We start from the raw sequence: 20,439 nt of genomic DNA, 5'->3' as shown, positions 1-20,439 counted from the left end.
AGATGAGGGAATATGAAAGAGCCCGTATCCCAGATTTATGTTGTATTTTTGCTTTTTCCCTTGAGGTCTAGTTGTAACATATGAGCGGTTTTCTGTACCAAAGATGGTCATTATTTATTGTTACATGACCACTTTCCTGCCTCTCTTCAACCCTTAGCCTTAGACAGGCTGTTTTTATTACTGTCAAGGCAGTTAGACACAGATAAACGACACAAAAGTGCAGAATATTCAGACATCATATTTCTGCATCATAATTGTACACAGTGGATGCAACATGATTTTTAAAAAATGTAAAGTTACTCAGATTGTGAAAAAATGGGCCGAATTTCAGTCAAAAGCTTCTCACAAAACAACAACCAAGTTTCTCTGCCTCATTCAAACACTGAAACTTTGAGAGCTTTCACACACAGCGTCACAACTCGGTTTGTATTGCTTTAGCAGCTTCACACTGGAACACAAAACAAATGGACACAATGCCGTTAAGTGCAAATAAGACCTTGTTTGCTCCTCACAGAACGAGCAAACGGTGACACTGGGCACTGGAAATGTGAAAGTAGCCACATCATGCAGAAGCTGAAACTTTGGCCAAATCCCATTTCTTCTTTTTAGCCCTGCCCCTTGTTTTAGAGCATCACCCTAATCCCTTGGAACTGAGTTATAAGGGGTAGTGGTTGAAATCTTACCCTATGAAATGGGACCCTCAGATTTAAAAAATAAATAAATAAATAAATAAATACTTCATAGTAGGCGACCCTGCCAGTCTTCAGAGACAGCAGAGGAGGGAGAAGTTCAGCTCCTCACTGCTGGGCTTTAGTTACATTTAGGGCATCATACGCCTTCAAAGAGGGGGGCAATTATTTATTATCTCCCACCCCTAATTCTTCAGTGATAGGAAGCTGAAGTCAGATATTCGCCAGCTTTTTGTTTGAATTTTCCCGTTCCACCTTAAATGGTGCAGCAGTTACATTCTGGCACTTCAGGCGTCAGAGCTGGACTATTTAAGGTGGAACGGGAAAATTAGTTAGCTAGCTACCGAGACATTAGCATGCTGTTAGCAATTTTTTATGGTGCTCATGAAGAAAACGACCATAATGCACTGAAACGACATTAAACTAAGATCATAGAGTGGTAATTGTAATTTTTAACAGGGAAAATTCTCACATTTGTGGGTTTATTTGGTCTCTTGCTCAGCCATCTTACCGTTTTTCTTTTTTTTTTTCTCATAACACTCCGTTTGGAGGGCCGTGTAGCCCCAACACTTCACCCTATCCCCCCATCTCAACAAAAATTGAGATACCCTACCCCTAGACGTGAGCGTGCAAAACGGAGGCTCAGGGATAGGGGCGAGGGGTGAAATGGGATTGGGCCTTTCGTTGCTTCCACGTATCACTCACATGTCTGTAGGCCAGCCTGAGCTGTTTTCAGAGATTCTGTTCCTTCTGATGTTTGAGAAGAAGCTCTAGTTGCAGGTACAACAATCTTAGTTGTCATCTCGGCGATAGCAGAGACGACCACGACTGGTCAGAGAGTTCATGTTACTGGTGCAAAAACCGATGGGTGGATAAAGTAATGTTGCATTTTTCGCCGTCCTAAAAGTCGCGCTTGGTGTGCAAAACACCATCAGTTGTTATACACAGGCTCAGTACATTTACTGTCAAATAGCTCACGGGAATGCACCAAGGTCAGTGTGTAAAAGTCTGAGCCTTCAGGCCTGATATATGTAAACGAGCTCCGTTCTGATTGGCTGTCCTCATTCAAAAAGCAGTCTGAGCTGAAACACTCCTCATAACTTTGTGTGAACCAGCCTGTAGGCCCGACAGGTGGATGTTTGTAAATGAGTTGGTTCTTAGCTTCCATGTATGAACTGAATGGACTGGGGAGTGAATGGTAGGTTTTAAACAATGTGTAATAATTTTATAGAAAGACATTTTTTAAATGTATCCACCTGGATTCCCACTCCAAATGGAGAATGACCCCTATACATAACTATTTGTTTGTGTGTTTGTTTGTGTGCTGGGACGGTTATCTGGATATTTGCCCGTGGTGGGCTTTAAAACCTGCTCTCTCTCTGTTCTGAGACCATTGAGACCATTCTGCCTGCATCGCCTCGTGTTGTGTAAACGCTGCTGTTCTGAATCCGCTCTATTGTGGCGCTGCTCCGCTATTTTTAGAAAGCGTTTGTGTCGCCACTGGTTGTTTTTTTTTTTTTTTTACCACCTGTTTTCCGACAAATCCCGCCTCCTGCTCTACGATTGGCTACCGGCGCCCTTTTTCCTAAGCTAGGATTGGCTAGTCGGAATCTTTTTTCCTCATGTAGGAGACGCAGAAAAACATTAAACATGCAACACAAAAGTCTTTAAAGTCTATAAAATACATATATTGTGTGCTGTGTACAGTTCCATATACATTGTTTACTGTGAAGAGTTTACTGCAGAAAGTTTCCCTTCGCTCCACAGGGACCTATTCCAAAAAGCTGGATTTCACAGTTAGCCGGATAACTTAAGCCTAAACACGAGGATTGTCCAGTAGAAATGTCCCGTTTAAATTGAGACTAAGCTAAAAAAACAGCCTTTTTGAATTCATTATTTTTGTGACATCATAAAACCAACAACCTATTCAGCCTACAGCAATCAGCAATTAAGCCCTGTTCTTTCAAGCTGAAGTTACAGTTGCTGTTTGAAGGAGGCACAATACACCTAGCAGCCAGTCATAACTGAGCTTATTTGCATATTTCACTCTTAAAGGCACAGTGACATAAACAGCCTGTGTAATAGAAAGGGATGACGAAAGTTTGGAAAATGGTCATGTAGACATAAATTACGGCAGTTTTGATACATCAAACCACACAAAAAGTTGCCAGCTATACAAAAAATTAAATATACAAAAATTGTAGGCTATGGGCCCTTTAATATCCCAGTGGGACAGTGGGTGCACTCAAGTGGATGTGTACTTTGAGTATCCAAATTCTGAAATGATACTTTGAGTATTTCCAGTATGTCTAATGCTTTTGCATGTAAGTATATCTGTGAGCAAGTGTTGTACTTTTTCATTGGTGGACAGTAATGAAGTAAATGTATTTTGTTTCTGCACTTAAGTACTTTTTTGTGTATCTGTACTTTACTGGAGTTTTTCCATTTTGGGCGACTTTCACTTTGGGTTACTTTCACTCCACTACATTTCTAAGTCTAATATCTGACTTTTACTCCACTGCATTTTGAGAAATCTGTTGTTTCTTTTGGTTTCTGTGTGTATGAAAACATAACATGTCCAAACAAAAGAAACGCAAAGCCAGAGCACCAATCAGGGCACAGTGGTCACTTTGTTCTGAACTTGTTTTGACCTGTTGGTCATACCGACCCAGTGCAGCACACGGTTCAACGTCAGCGCAGCAGCGTAACATTTTGGGAGAGTCTGTTCAATATAAATGATGAACTAACCTAACTTTGTGTAAATAGAGCACAATATAGAAATATGTCCACATATACATTCGTGACTGACGCAGCTTTTTTCTGAATTTATATAAACACCATTTCATTTAATAGCAAATTAGTTTGGGCTGGTTTATGTTTATGAACAGAGACCTACAGATCAACATAGTAAAGGAGCTCATTTGTGATCCTGAGTTTAAAGCCAGTTTTTATTCAACTTAAACTTGGAACTAAGTTATAAATAAATCTTAAATTGAAACTTTGCTTGTGTGTAAAAAGTGATTTCAGAGCCACTCGGTTCTCCCTGATGGAAACTGTTTACCTTCAGTGTTTTGTGCTTATGATCATTTTAATAGACGTCAGCGTCACTAATTAATGACGTTCTATTAAAAGACTGGTTTACCAAGAGAGATGCTGGAGGATTTTCACCTGAAATGAGTTCATGAAGCGAGTCTTGTTATAAAATGATAACAGGACATCAGAGCCAGAATTACTCTTTTAGTACTTTTACTTCTGATACTTAAGTACATTTTAAGGTAAATACTAAACTATTATAAAACAATGTCTAAGGCAAAGTAGTCATAAACATTTTAGAGGCATTAAAGTCTTCGGATGTCTGATTCCTATCACTACCACTGTGAACTCTTCTGACCTTTGCTCTGTAATGAAAGCATTTCGCATCAAACTGTGAGTGATTTTCTTAGCAGTTTAAAGTGGAATTCAACCATTTCTGCATAATTCGATCAGGGACATGTAAACAAAGTCATTCAGAGTGGTTTGGTGTGAAATGCTCTGTTCTAGAGAAACTTACCCAGTCAGAATTGTTCACAGTGGTGGTGATAGGAACCAGACATCTGCATAAATTAAGCTATTTCACAGAAGGTTCGTACATAAAGCTATTATGACTATTGTTTTATGATTGTTTTGAAGTCAGATTTAACAAATTCACTAATGTAGCTATGGAATTACATAGATCTGTGCTTTTGAGAGGAATTTCTTTACCCGTCTTTCTTTTCAAGTCTAAAAAGAGATCAAGGCAATATACCACACTCTAAAAGCGATGTGTTAAACAACAACACACTTGTGGTGTTTAACCCACAACAAGGAAATTTCACCTCCACGTTTAACCCATCCATGCACACACACACACTAGGGGGCAGTGAGCACACTTGCCTGGACCGGTGAGCAGCCCTACCCACAGCTCCCTATCCAGGAGCAGTTGGGGGTTAGGTGTCTTGCTCAAGGACACCTCATTCATGTACCATCAGCTCTGGGGCTCGAACCAGCAACCTTCTGGTCACAAGGCCAGGTCCCCCAACCTCTGGCCCACGATTGCCATAAGTGCATAAGTGCTCAGTGATTTTGAAGCCCCTTTATGATAAAAAAAAATATGCGCCCCTCACGTTGAAAAAGTTACTCAATCTACCATTGACAGGTTTTATAAAGCAGCTCTTTCATTTTGTTATTGAGAACATATTTATACACTCTCAGAGCAGTAAGCTGTCACTGGGGCAGTGCCCCTCTTGTCACTGTGGTGGGACCCTCAAGGCTACATCTCATTACCTTCAGTCAGGGAACATAACTGAACCATAATCTACTGAAACGATACTTTCTAAGCTGCACTGACTCCAAACACCCCGCCTGGCCTCCAGGCTTTTATTCTACTGTTCTGTTTTAAAACATTAGGCCATGAAAAGGTACAAAGACGAACTTTTCACCTGGAAAAACTGATTTAACATTCACAATCAGACCTTAAAACCACTGCTGGAGCTTTGAGGGAACAGTTACGCCGTTTGCATCTGCATAGTGCCTTTCTTTCTAACAGTGTAGGGGAAAGCTGTGTGAAGGTACTTTTAGCTCCAAGCCTGCCTGTATATGCGTGTATTTGTTTATTTATTTGTCGCCGTGAAGTTTTACGAGCCAATCCTAGCAGAAGAGGCAGGACTCTGCTAGCCAACCCCCTCGCAGGAGGAGGGGCGTCGGGATACGGGTGGGAAAAGAAGAACTCCGTCCCCACAGTCAGTCAGCGTGTAGACTAGAGCGGCGCTGCGGCTCTTGTGATAGCGCCCCCCCAGCACTCCACCAGTCTCCGTCCGCCTGGGAGAGAGAGATAGACACAGTGTGAGAGAGAGAGGCGAGTTGGACTCAGTCACACGTGGATTAAAGCCCACATTCACTCAGCCCGGATAGCTCCAGTGAAGCAGTTCCAGCAGGGAGGTAAGTGGGGGACTCGTGTTGAGGTCAGAGTGACCAGGGACGCCTGGCAGGTTGGCGAGCATCCTCACAACTGGACTTCATGGTGTTTTTAAAGCTGTTTGGAAAACCGCCTGTACTTTGCTGCTTGTGTTGGCTGAAGCCGAGGCTGGATGGCTCATGAACAGAGTGTGTATTCTTACATATGTGCGTCTGAAGTGGACGCAGGGAAAGCTGGACAGGCGGTTTCACTCCTGGGTCATTTTTGCTGTGTGTTTTCTCTGTGAAACAAGGAATAAAGTGTTAGGAGCAGGCACTGGTGCCTATTTACAGAGCATCGCTTCCGTGTAGTTTCTCCAGGGGAAACATCACCGCGCTAAAAATAGAACCGATACCATCTACCCACCCAGCGGAGAGATAAGGCGCGCGCACCACGCGCCTGCATGTCATGCAGCAATTAACGAAAAAGCGTCAGTGTGTCGTTATTGTGGAAGTCGGACGTGCACGATAAATACCCCCTTGATAACCCCTCCTAACTCCTCCTTTCCCCCGTTGTGTTATGTGTGCATGCGCGGGGCTCTGCCGTGCCTGGCTCGCTGGATACGACCCATCAGTTTTGTTCTGGATTATGCACGAGCTACACAACTGTAGGCTATAATTAGTAACTGTATAATTAGTGCAACTTGCGAGAAGCATCCACTTCCATCAGCTTATGTAAATGCGGAGCAGGCGTAAATGAGAGCATGTTGCATCTCCATGGTTACCTCAACGGGATGAGGTCTGTGGCTCAACAGGTGCTGAATTGGATCTCCCTCCTTAGAGGTCCTGTGCGAAAATCAGAGACCACCCTTCATTAATATGATGCCAAATATGATTCATAAATGCCGAGAAAATGGGACTCCTAGTGACTGTGACTGGAAGCTGTAATAGAGGTGAAGAGTGGACACACTAAGGTCATTATGTCATGCCTGACCGGCGTATGTATGTATGTACAGGTACAACATTCTTAACTTTGAAGTAAATACATATAACAGAATATCTCATATAAATGACCTTCCTGTTGGTCCTTCCGTCTTGATGCTTGGAAAAATCAAAAAGGGACGACTGGACTTTTCAAATTAGGTCAAAAAAAGAAAAATGGCAATAGAATAGATAGAAGGTTTTGTCCTAACAACCTATCGTTGTTCTGCAATGTCGTATGTGTGTGTGGATGTATGTGTAGGCGCAGTGGGTAGCATTGTTGCATCACTGCAAGAAGGGCCTGGGTTCACTTCCCCAGCCGGGCGACCACCATGTTCTATCCCTGTCTGGGTGTGCCGGTTTCCTCCCACAGTCCAGAGACATGCAGTCAGGCCAATTGGACATGCTAATGTGACGGTCACTTTTAAGTGCCTTAGACCACACGCATGGGCACTACAATGTATATACGAGAGAGAGCGAGAGAGTGGAGATGCCAATAGGTATATGCACATGGTGGATAGCTCTAGGTTGTAGCCTGTATGTTCTGCCTGCTGCTGTTATTCTGGATTGATGAGTGGAGTGTGGGTGCTCCCTAGCCCAATGAATGGTCTCCATTGCACCACACCTGCTAATTCCTGCGTGTTCCCTTTTGAGGACCGGAAAAGGCCCTTTCCACCAAGTAGCATCTCTCTCCCGGGAGAGTTCGCCCTACCAATCTCCATCACACTAAGTTGCCCCTAGGTGTGATTGTGTATGTCCATCTGTCTGGACATGCGACCTGTCCAGGTTTGTCCTGCCTTCCACCCAAAGACCATGGGGATAGGACCCGCTTCCTTCACGACCCAGAAGGATAAGCAGTTAAGAAAATATGTATGTGTGTGTTAGCATGTATATGTAAAAAAAACAACACAAAAAATGTATATATATATTGCTGATTTCAAAACAAAGACATTGCCATTTTTCAGTTTTTGACATAGTTTGAAAATGCCTGTTGACCTTTACATTGTGTGTAAATCTCATGATGAATGGACCAAAATAAATGGCCAAAAATATATATGAATTACTGGTATTTACTAGCCATTTTGGCTGTAAAGTAAATAAATGAAGGGTGGAATTTGCACAGTACTGTATGTGCTATAGCTTATGTAATCCATACAGTACATTCTGCACTCACTGTGAAAGAGCAGGTTGGGTAGGCTTGCCTCCTTAAATAAACACTGTTCACTCAGGTGTATGTGTGCATGTATTGTGTGTGTTCCCCAGGTGCTGTCCTGCGTGAGGAAAGCACTGTTGGATGCTCAGAAGAAGAAGGCTAAACCATCAGTTTGTGTGGATGCTTCTGCCATGAGTTCACCTGAGCACTCAGGTATCGCCTGCTTTGTAGGTTCTGCATGCTTTGTGTTTCATTGGCATCGCTGTTCTTCAGCCTTCCAAGTGTGTGGGTGTCTTACAAATGATGGATGAGCCAAAAAAGTCAAATTCATCCTCTTACCCCAAATATGGTCGATCAGCCAAGACATGTTTGGAGTCTGAAGTTTACTTTAGTTTTTTGCTAGAACTATGAGGCTATTGTGCAGTACTTTGCAAAAGCCTGAGAGGCAAAATTTGTTTCATTTACAATAAGTACAAGTTATTCATATTTTTAGGGTATTTTTCTGAGAATATCACCACAGGAAAGTCAAAGGAAAGTAGGTGTAAGAACAGGAGTTTCAAAAACTGGAGCTCAAAAAGTGATTAAAAGCTAAGGAGAAAATGGGGCTTCTAACAACTTTACAAACCTGGTAGACCACCAAAACTCACCCATCAGATAAACAGCAGAGATTGTGAGAGGCAGAAAATACAACCAGCTTCTAAGACTGAACTTTGAAGGAAAAATATCCCTGCAGATTTCTTTGAAAATTTGAAAGTAAGTCAAGAAGTCCTCTCTGAGAAAAGGAAACAGGGACTCCCAAGTGGCACAACCATCTAAGCGTTGGAAAGAACTGGGAGTTGGCGCTTTCCTCTGGGCGGGTTTGTCTGTCCGATGATGCTGTGTGAGCAGTAGTTCCAAAGGATGTGGTGGTGTTTCACAGGACTCGGAAGCCTGTACTAAGCTCACCCTCCTAGCGCTGATGATATTGTGTGATTGGGGGAGTCCTAACTATTTGGTGCCACTGGATGACTAACTGGGGATAAAATCGAGGGAAAAAAAAAAAACAGATAAGAAAGAGGACACCAGGACACCAAAACTGAACATCTGAGATGTAAATTTTTGCACTGCAAATAAATACACAGAGCTTCTTACATTAGAACTTCAAGCTACTTTTTGAGCACTGAAAGGCTGAGAAACCGTCAGCATATACTACACATCTATACAATTTATGTGCATACACATTGTGTTTGTTTGTCTTTGTCCTGTCAGTATATTCTGTTTCTAAAACAAAATACTGAGAACAATCCTGATGTTTGATGCATTTTTACAAGCTTGTAGCTCAGGATGGGGGTGTTTTTGAGATGTGCATGTGTGTTCTTTGTTATTGGCTGCTTAGCCTAATGGTTAAGTCACTCATACTCAGCAGGGTTCAATCCTAGAGCGAGGAAACACTCTTCTAAGGGTTTCGGCTGCTGTAATGTAATCACTCTCTTGTGCTGTGTGTATGGGGCAATTTGACAAGCTCTTAATGATGTGTTTATAATGGAAACTCTTGTCACGATAATGTTAAAATGCGATTTATTTTGCAGCCCTATTAGTTGACTGTGTTTGAGCTAAAGTGAAGAGGAATTTAGATTTTTGGCCGAACTATCGCTTTAAGGGCAGCGTAAGTCGGTGCTGCAGGTTGAAAGAGGCCTCCCGTGGGCAGGCTGAGAGTAGAGGTGTATATTTAGCCTGCGCTTGCTGTGCGCCTGAGGCGCTCCTGCGCTCTGGATGTGTTCTTGGCAGGGGAAGGCGAGCAGATGGAGACCCCGCTGACAGGTGGCTTAGAGGGGGCTACTTTCATCAGACCACTGCAGACACGCTCTCGCTCTCAAGGATGCCTGGCGTTGGATGTATTGCAGGCTTGATTTTAAACGTTGAATAACACTCACCTTCTCTGTGTGCAGTGTTCTGATTTTTTTTCAGTCAGCGCTGGTGCAGAATCTCGCTGCTGAAATGCCATCATAAAAATAGTGCATTTTACCATGACCATTACCCCAACATAGCCAGGACAAATTAGTACTGCCCCAGTATATATTTTTGTTAATCGTTATGGCAGCGTTGGCGTTTGCAATGCTGATGTTGCAGAGGTTGCAATATGTAAGTACATTTTAGAGCTTAGTTAATCTCAAACTGTGTGATTGCATGAATCAGGGCACTCACATGATCTGACAAACAGTAGATTAAAACAGGCCTAAAACTGGCATTTCATAAATGTCACTGTCCATATAAACATGTATTTCCATTTGTATCAATTTTTATTTTTTGACATGATTTGAACACGGTTGCTGTACTTCACACTGGGTGAAAATGTCATGATGAATGGGCCAAAAGAAATGCTACAGTAAAATTAACTTACTTTAAAAGTTAAAGGGAAAGTCCACCAATTTTTAAGACATTTCTACATAATTAAATGGCTGAGATGTAAACAAACTCATTTAGAGTGGTTTGATGTGAAATACTCGACTCACATAAACTTGAAGAGTCAGAATTGTTCCCAGTGGTGCTGATTAGACGTCTGAAGAGTTAAATGCCTAAAAGCTCCCTCATAGAAAGTCATTAAATGAAGCAGTTAGATATATACTGCTTAATATCTGACACATTGTTTTATGATAGTTTTGTGATGAAGATTTGGCTTAAAATGTTTGTTAATCCATGTAACTACATATTGTGGCTGTCCAAACATGTAATCCCCCAAATAGTAAGAGAAGTTACAGGAGAAGCCAAAAACATTCTTAAAGAGGAAGTTTCTGAATAATTCAGTTCTTGAAATATAACCATAGTCATTCAGAGTGGCTTGGTGTGAAGTGGTTCACTGTAGAGAAACATATAGATTCAGATTTCTTTATAGTGGTGGTGATAGGAACCAGGGTTCATGGTCACAATGTCAACAACATGAATGTAGGATGTAGGACGGGTGTAGGACTGAAGAACAGGGAATGGAATGGGAGGTGAGGATGTGAATTTATAAGGTGTAAGATTGGAAGAGGTGGGGTTTCAGGCATGCCCCCCACCCCCCCACTCCCCCCAAACTTCAATTATAACATAACGTTATTATAAATTATAACATAATGTTAAGGCCTGTATACTCCTTGTTAATAGTGTATCTGAGTTAGTTTGCTTTGTGGCTGTAGTGAGGTTTTAATTTGTGGCTGCTATGATTAGTAGCATTTTGGTTGCGCATTTCTAGTGCTGGTTTGAGCCGTTGGGCCTTTAAACCTGAACAGATGCTGGTACTGTGCTGAATGTGATCTGTATCAACATTTTGTTATTTACTTTCGCTTTATAGCCGCAGACTCTGTCTCACATGCAAACGTGTCCTTTCAATAGACCACTGTGCCCTTGAAATAGTGTTATTTATTCAGTATATCTGGTGTAAAATGTCATTGCATTATAAACTTGTTTGATCTTTTAAGGGAGACTGATTTTATAAGGCCAGATGTCTAACATATGCACCATGGCAATATGTGCAGGAGAATGTATAAGGAGTAAGAGGGGAATTATGGTGTCAAAGATAAAGTCTACTAAAAATCAAGGTCCAAGCCCAGTTAGATTAGATATTGTAATCAACAACCAAATAGGTAGTATTGGCTAACAGAGAATATTAATTCTCTCACAAAGGCTCGGCCTTAATATGTCTAAATGGGAGATTCTAGACAATAGAAATGCCCTGGGTTCAAAGACAGGCCTGTGTGTACCTACTGACCCAGTGAAGCGAGGGGCAAGTTGACCCTGACGGTTGAAGCCAGTTTTTAGGAGTGAGCTTGATGGCCAAACTGATGGACAGAGAGATGCAACTATTAGAGAATAAGCTAATATCAAAATTTGAGAAGTAAGGCGGGAGGTTATCAAATTACCCCAGATAAATGGCATAAACTGTTGTTTGGAACACTGCAGTTGTGCAGTTGGGTCTCTCGAGACCCTGTGCCACTTGATGCTGAAATAAAGAAGAAGCCTTTTTCCCTCTTCCACAAACTCAGCATCTGAAGACTCTTTCCTTTGTGACATCTTTTGAGAACTTAGACTTAAAACAATTATTAGTGAAAGTGTTTATCCAGTGTTAAAAGATTTCTTTTTTATTCATAATATTATGCTGGAGGCCTGGGGTTGAAGGAGATAGCCCTTGGTCCCGACAGTATAGAGCTGAACAGTGTGGCTCTGGAAGTAGAAATCCCGTTCATAATCTCCACAGGTAACATGATTTTTTTAGCCATAAAACTTTAACTTTCCTCATAAAGAAATACTCTGTGCCGAGTCGTAAAGCGAGTCCAACCAACTTCTCACCAGAGATGTTGCTGTTTTCTACGTGGATCGGTGCCAGAAAAGCATGACGTGATGATTATGTTTGTCTACTGGGACCAGTTTAATGAGTAAAGTAATAAAACAGGCCACATGAGGATTTATATCATTCTTAAAATCGTTCTCTCATTGTTCACTGTACTGGAACTGTAACAAACTAGCAAACAAGGTGAAAAGATTAACCACAAAACAAACACAAAAGCAAACACTGAATGTACATAAACCTAATGTGAACAATAAGTAAACACCATAAATATACAACATAAAGGAAATGTAGTAAAAGAAAATATGCAGTTGTATAAGTAAGCTGAAAATGGTTTGGAGTGGAGGGAAAGTGATTGGTTGACATCATTCATGGTGCTTTTGGGGATCAAGAGTTTATTCTGGCTTTAAGGAATTTAAGCACAAAGTCTTGTATCTTTGTGTTTTTGACAGTTTCTCAAAATTAAGTAATAATGTCAGTGATTTATCTCGTAGCTGGTTGGTTTGGTTGCATAAAACTCTTTGTAAACTCTCAGAAATAAAGGTAGTAAACTGTCCCCTCAAAGGTCCATCTCAGTACCTTTAGTCAGGGGACATGACTGTATCATAATCCACTGAAATTATATGTTCTAAGCTGTACTGACTCCACACACCCTGCCTCGCCTCCAAGCTTTTATATTGCTGTTCTGTTTTAAAACATCCGGTTATGAAAAGGTACAAATACGAACTTTTCACCTGGAAAGACGTGTTTAAAGGTTCACAATCAGACCTTAAAGACACTGTTGTACCTTTGAGGGAACATTTACATTGTTTGTACCTTGATGAACGAAAGATGTACCTGCACAGAACCTTTATTTCTAACGGCGTAAACAGATTTTCCTAAGTGTCTATGGAGAACCTGAATGGGATTTTTACTTCCAAAAAAGGTTTTTCCCCTACAGTGCTAAAAAGTTTCAAGTTTATTTGTCATTTGCACAACATCTCAGGACATTTATGCTTTGAAATGCTTGTGGAGAGGCTCAGATAATCATCTATAATAATCTACAGAATGTAAATAAGTAAAGTAAAATATAAAAAACAAATTGAAATATATTAAATATACATGAAATATAGAGACAATATACATTTTACAGTTTCATAAGTGACTCTGTGTTATTGTTCTTTAAAGTCGCTTAGTGTTAAAGTGTTATTGACCATAGCAGAGATGATATGTTATAATACTAATACTGATGCACTGATGTAGAAGCTAATAAACAGACATTACATTTAAGTTTCCTTAGCTTAGCCTTAGCCAGCTTGCAGAAAAAAATAATCAGCAGACCACCCTCATGTATCCACCCCAAAGCCACTGTAGATTTTCAAAAGTTCTTCCCATCTTTGTGAAACATCATCTGCAGGAGGCTTTCTGGGTCTTTAAAGGGCCCATATAATGAAAAACTTGATTTTTATTACATTATTATTTTCTCACTTTTTTAAAGATAAGAGTTTGAAGTAACATCTAAACAGTGTTAACTGTTTACTGTTTGCTCCCCAGTCATACAGTTCATAGATGGAAAGTAAGCTGTCAAAAACAGCTTGTTTTGAATTCATTGTTTCTGTGATGTCACTAAAACCAGTTCATTTACATACATCCTGTTTGGCCTAGAGCAGTTTAGCCTCGCCTGCTCACACTATAATTATAAAGTGTGTCTCAATCCTCACTGAAGGCGCAATACAGAGCAGCCAATCAGAACAGAGATCACTAACGCGTATCAGTCTTAAAGGCACAGTAACACAAACAGCTCAAAAAGGATAAAGAGAGGTTGGAAGAAGGTTGTGAAAAAAGTAATTAAGACTGTTTTTGATATGTAAAACAACAGAAGTGGACCTCAGGGGGGATAAAATTCAAGAGAGAATGTAAGATGTGGGCCCTTCAAACCGATAAATCTCACAAAAACTAACTTACATTTCTGAAGTTTTTAAGACGGAGAGCTTTTCTTCTTCCTCCGTGCACATTTTGATGACCTCAGCGGTGAAAACTTCAGATTGAAGATTGGTCATCCCCCGGGTCTAGAAGGGTGGAAACTTGTTACATTCCTAACTTTGTAGACAAAATGCATGTGCACACGCATGCAAATCTATAAAGCTGGGAGGGGACCGATCCCAGAGGACCCCCCACCCAAAAGCTTCCTGCTTAGGAGATACGGCGAGGGGATTTTGAAATATTGAAATATCATGAGAGGATATGGTCCAGTCCGTTAGTGACGATGAGGTCCTAAATCAAAACCAACACACTGTTGACCGCACGCTGCACATTTTCCTTTAGGCCCAAAGGGGGAGCTGTTGATTTGAGCAAGATGGTGAGAGAGTGTGAGAGTGAAAGGGGGGAGGGGGGTATCAGTCCTGTGCTTTTCGGCAGTGACTGATCAGTAAAGGTTACTGTAGGCTTACCTGCCTCTCTTTGAGCATTAAGCCATGACCACTCAACTAGTTTGAAGATTTATCCCAGTCGAAATATAAACATACATACATATCCTGCGTCCCTATGACACATACATACTCACCCTGAGTGGTGGTGTTTCTTCTGAAGACTGGCTTGTTTTGAGCATTTATGAACTCTACATATTAAATTCAGTGCTTTTGCAATGTATTATTGTGTGTAGTAGGATCTGTGTGCATCCGTGTGTTTGTGCAGGTTTGTGCAGGCCAGGCTGTCTCTGCCTGTCCAGCTGCATCAAAGTTTGGACACGCCTACCATTTCAGAATGTATTGACCCATTAAAACCCCGGGCTTATTACATACTAATGTTTATTATTCAGTAAATACAGGGACTCTAGTGTAAACTGGCTGAGCTGTTCTTAGGTTTGTCCTAAAACTTTGGCTTTGCTGGTGGGCTCTGGCTTTTTAAGGGGTTAAAAAATCATAGCATATCACTCAAATATATATACTGTCCTGTGCTAAAGATAAAGACCACCCTTCATTTATTTCATTTCTAGTCAATCTGTTCAGTACAAGTTTTTTTTTTCCGTGATGCTGGCAAATGAACAATTTGTATTAAATGGCTGTTTTGACTGGAAATTTAAATAAATGAAAGTCAATCAAATCAGCTACACTTAGGTGCACTTAGCAATGCCCAGTGCCAAATGTGGGCTAGAGGGGTATAAAGCCCCCCCAGAACTGAGCTGTGTTCTTTCGAGTGATGGAGCTCCATCCAGTACCTTTGTGATGACTTGGAGTGATCCAGAAGTATCATCCAACATCAGTACCCGACCTCACTTATGCTTAATCAAATCCTCACAGCAATGTTCCAACATCTAGTGTCAAGAGCATCTCCAGTCATTTGTTGAGTGTTGTGAGCTGTGTCCTATTCTAAGTCCTCTATTGGAACGTTTTAAACCTTCACCTTGAGAATGTCTTTTTTTTCTATATCAGGAAAAGGCCTCTGCAGATGACCTATTTTTTGCAGCGGCATTTATTTTGTCTGGAGAGGAAAACCTGGGCAGCAGGAGACTGTGTGACCCGGGGTTCCTCCGGCAGCATTGTGTCCGTCGGCCTGGGACATGACTGGGGAACTCCGTGGGGAAGTAAACAATGCGATGGCACTTTAAGCAACAATAGAGGCAGAGAAAACCTGTCGCTCTCACATATTAAGAGTGACTTTCTCCTGGGGATTGAGCCGCCTCCGCCTCACGCAGACAGCTTTTCCTCTCTTTAATTCATTCAGCAGGCATGGCCGTGCTTCTCCACATACACAGACTTGGTTCTTTTCTCGTAATCTGGCCCTGTTCCAGGTCAGCGTACTACGCTAAGAAAAGTGCTGCTTTCAGTTAACTTGATCCAAATGTGTGTTATTGCACATGAATCAAATACGTCAGAACATTTATTGGGCCAAAAAATTAAAGACGTGTTTTGTTCATGTGAAAATTAGGTATGTGTTTGAATCAATGGAAATTTAATGCATTACCTTTTTTAATGGTGTTACAAGGTTTGACAAACTGTCATTCAAAAGTTTGGAATCACTGTTTTCTATAAGGCAAGGCATATTTGGTAGGTGACACCATAATAACTTACAAACCTTGGTAATGCTTTATTTGAAGGCTACTTACAAAAAGACATTATAACACATGCATAAGCATTGAATAACATTCATAAAGCCAGTTACAGTTGTAATAATATAATAGTTATTTGAGTCTTTATGAAAAGCTTATGCCGGTGACAGCAAGATACCATAAGCCAAAGTAAATGACATTATATTGAGAAAAGGGATTTGTACTTTAACTCATGTAGAACTAAGCTTTATAACAGCGTTATAATCTGAACAAATGTCCATCATTAGTTTAAGGTCCTTTACATCAAAGCAATGTCATTTACTTCATACACTGTCTTATGTCATCGTGCTCTATCTAGTATAAGCCAGTTATAAATGCTTGTTCAGTGTTTATGCATGTGTTATGTAGTCCCTATATAGGTAGCTTTCAAATAAAGTGCTACCCAAAACCGCATAACATAAGGAATTAGTTATAATAAACACTAATAACCAAAAATATCAAATTATGTCGAATCATGCCGTAGAAAACATGACAGGAAATGAGTATATAGACAAATAGACAATTACAGTATTATGTCATATCCTGTTCCTGCAATTCTGTTACTGTTACTGTTGAAATATTTTAATATTTAATATTTATAATTAAATATGTATTTCACAATTTTTTCACAATAACTCAATTCTGCTGAGCACCGGTTGCTAAGTAACAACTCCACAGCTCTTTAGCACGTACAAAAACAGAAATGGACACATTAGATAACCTCCATATATTAAAACCGGACCTACAGCCTGTTTGGTCAGGTTCTGAAGCAGAATGTAACCATGGACCAGTATCAAAATCCTGATTTCTTGTTCCCACCAAGTGAGCTTTGCAGCTGTGAAGGAATAATCTGGAATTAGCCAGAAGCAAACAAAATGCTTTACAGGCAAATAAGACCAGCTGTGGAATGATATAAAACAACATTCAGGCACACGTTGGAAACGCTGAGCTGAACCTGATATTGTGAGAGTTTTGTAACCCTGTCTGCAAAAGGGAGAAGGAATAAAGCACCTTTGATACAATGTTCAGAGCTTCTTTGCCTCATGTTTTTCTTAATTTTCCTGCAATAAAGAAAAAGTAGAACACCTATGGTTGTACATTATCATGAATAGCAGCTCAGCTGTGACGACCAGCTACACTCGTCTTCTGCTCGTCCCTGCAACCGAGTCACAACCATGATGTTATTTGTGATAAGACGCACCCTCTTGTGTTCTAACTTAAATATGGAATAACAGAAATAAAATGACAGTGATGAAAATCAGTCATTGGTTATTGTATATGTATTGGCACTTTTAGTTTGCGCTGGGCTCTTGGCCTGGTGTGTGTGGGAGAGTGGTGAGTGTATGGGTGTTATGGTGCTGTTGTGCTATTAGCATTTCCAGTTCACCGAATCTTGACTAAAGAACGAGTGGGCAGAGTTAGTTATTGTGCTATGCTATTTACCGGATATGGAGGGAGTGGACCCATCCCCCAGGCAGGGCAAAGGTGTTGCAATCACCAGCTCAGTTGACTCTTTCTGTGGCATTTTTAGGAATTCCCCATTACACAGAACGGATCAGAGACTCTGAAGCAAGAGCAGCTATGGTGAAGCATGACTAATCAGATGGCTTTGGCCTACAGGAATCCACCTCATAGAAACTTATATAAAAACAAATGCAGTTTTGGTCGCATTTCATTGCTGAAGAATAACAACACCAATTCAATATTTACTGAAAGTCAAAATGACAGCTTGAACTTTGTCCAGCATGGATTTTGCAAGTTTCTACTGAAACCAAAGCATCCATCTTATTCCAGCTTTCATTCTGAGCAACAGAGGGTTTGTTGAGATGCTTTTCAGATGTTCCTAAAGACATCCAATAAGGTCAAAAAAAGAATTTCTCTAACAGCTGAAATATGTCGCTGAACAAAACCTTGTATCTCCAAAATAAAAACTTTACAAGAGAGAGAAAAACATGCTTTACTTTTAATGTAAGTCAATGGAACCAGACTTTTTTAAAAATCATTTTGGCCCATTTCTGTTAGTCCATTCATCGTGAAATTTACACACAATGTAAAGGACAACAGGTATTTTCAAATTATGCCAAAAACTGAAAAATGACAAAAATTGAGATAGGAGGTTTTGTTCTGACAACAGCCATATAATGTAAAATAATGTATTCCTTTAATTCATTGTTTTAAATAATTGTGAGTTTTCTTCTGCAGGCCCCCAGGTACCTGTAATGAAGTAATCAAATGAAACACATTTTTCCCCTTAACTCTGTTATCTGCGTTGAGCTGCTCGTGAGCAATGGTGGCTGAAAGGGGGATGGGGAGGGGGGGAGAATCCCCTGCTGTGAGAACAATTTGAGCCAAGGTAAAATGGAAAGCTGCATCTGTCTTCACATCTGCCACAATAAAAAATAGTGTGTCATAAATAGCACAATAGAAAAAACATTTAATAAATGTTGACTTGCTTGCTTGGCTGTGAAGATGGTTTGATAATGCATTCTTACAAGGTCATCAGAGATTTTTGATGAATTCTTTAAATTCTTTTCCTTTGAATAAGGACATGATGTTCGGTAGAAGACTCAGACTTTTGGGTGCTACTTTATTTGCTCACTGTTCGGCAAGTCAGGGTAGATCACTTATTTTGATTGTAAGAAATGAAAACTGGCCATACGCTGTTAATGTGTGAAGGCCTACACACTTCACATTGTTTATCAGTGAAATTGCTTGCTCGTGCAGCTGAAGTGGAGGTGAGTGTCAGTTTGATCAGATTAGGATGTTGTGAAAGACTACACTGGGACTGACTGCACTAGTTTCACAATTGACAATTCAAGGACAAGCCCACAAAATCTAAAACTTCATTTCTGTCATGACTGCACTTTAAACATTGTCACCACTGGAACATTTCTGAATAGCTGGTTTGCTTTGCCGGGTAACAATGCATATTTTAAATCACAGTTAAAAACAGCCTGATGGACACACCCAAGTGCATTGTTTCCACAGGACTGCATAAGTTAGGTAAAACATAATTTCTTACCAATGTTTGTAATTAATATATAATGTGATAATTATGATGTGTGTGTATGTATATATATATATATATATATATATATATATATATATATAATATATATATATATATATATATATATATATATATATATATATATATATAATGGACACACACAATATTCTGAAAAGTCACCCAAGACACATTTTCAAAATCAGTAGTTTGTGTTTATTTGCTTAGAAAAGTGTTTGAATAAACAAAATTTATATAATATTAATTAATAAACTATGTAATTCAGTGAACCTAATACATTTTTACATATGGCAATATCTAAATACTTTTTGGAGTGGCTGTATGTACACATACACTACCTTTCAAATATTTTCAATAACATAAAGTAATAAAAAATAATGGATATCATGTTGTAGATACATGTAGGTTCCTCAAATGTTTCTTGTATTCCATAGATTTCAAACTATTTGTAGGAAGCTGTAAAAATAAATGAATCGTGCAAAGAGCTCTGGATGATCCCACCAAAAAGCTTAGAGCATCAAGAAAGAACTTTAAAAATAAGCACCATGTTAAATAACTTTAAAAACCCAGAACACCTCAAATGTAAAAAGCAGCAAGCAAAGCATAGAAATTCTGTGGTGACAAATGACTATAATGAGTTCATTAGAATTTATTATTTAATAATATTTACCTTTTTTTATTGCCACAAGTTCTCGTTGTTCACAAGATAATTTAAATTATGAAATGTAATTTCAGTCTATGCTGTATAGGTTATTATTGAAGAACAGTTATTATATGGCCAACTGATACACAGCGGTGTTTAGGCACTCTGCTAAAGTGATATGTTTTTTTTTTTTAAGTGAAAATATGTTAAGGCATCCTCTTCAGAGAACACATGTCTGCATAATTAGTGTTTATTCACTGTATTTAACATATTAAGAGAAATTAATTTAACATGTTGGAAAAAAACCCAAATAAATGTTTAAGTATGGCCTGTGCAAAAGTTATGCCACGTTATAGTTTATATACTTTTTCAAGATGTTAAAATCAACAAATAAATAGAAATTGTGCATTCAGATTTTGCAGAAAAATGCCATACTCAAGTTTGAAAATCAGCAAAACCAGGCGTGTTTAGACTTTCACATATGACTGTCGATATTTTTTGAAGGCTTCCCAGTTTATTGAAATATTCTGGGCTCTTTGAAAGGCAGTGCATGGTTTATTGATATTTATGGCATTCATGTTTTTAAAATCAAAGAAAACTTCATCAAATAATCAGTACATTTCTCGATTACTGACACAATAGACAGTGATGGCCTTAATTCAGTG

The 20,439-nt window shown here is 39.7% G+C and overlaps 1 protein-coding gene across 3 annotated transcripts in view; it reads left to right on the top strand.

Moving 5' to 3' along the window:
- The first annotated feature begins 5,451 nt into the window (after positions 1–5,451).
- Positions 5,452–20,439, top strand: part of LOC108441433 (histone deacetylase 9-B) — a 76,433-nt gene continuing 61,445 nt past the window's right edge. Inside the window, exons 1-2 of one of the 3 annotated variants that reach the window (XM_017720956.2) lie at positions 5,452–5,645; positions 7,845–7,947. In XM_017720956.2, the coding sequence (XP_017576445.1) occupies positions 7,926–7,947 (22 nt within the window). In that variant the 5' untranslated portion in view covers positions 5,452–5,645; positions 7,845–7,925. Of the gene's footprint in view, positions 5,646–7,844; positions 7,962–20,439 lie in introns of those variants that run through there. The other 2 variants (XM_017720954.2, XM_017720957.2) reach the window with 2 other exon arrangements.

This window comes from Pygocentrus nattereri, chromosome 1 (assembly GCF_015220715.1).
Source record: "Pygocentrus nattereri isolate fPygNat1 chromosome 1, fPygNat1.pri, whole genome shotgun sequence".
Taxonomy (NCBI): domain Eukaryota; kingdom Metazoa; phylum Chordata; class Actinopteri; order Characiformes; family Serrasalmidae; genus Pygocentrus; species Pygocentrus nattereri.
The sequence above is the reverse complement of the archived record's forward strand: the minus strand, read 5'-3'. Positions and strand labels throughout refer to the sequence as shown.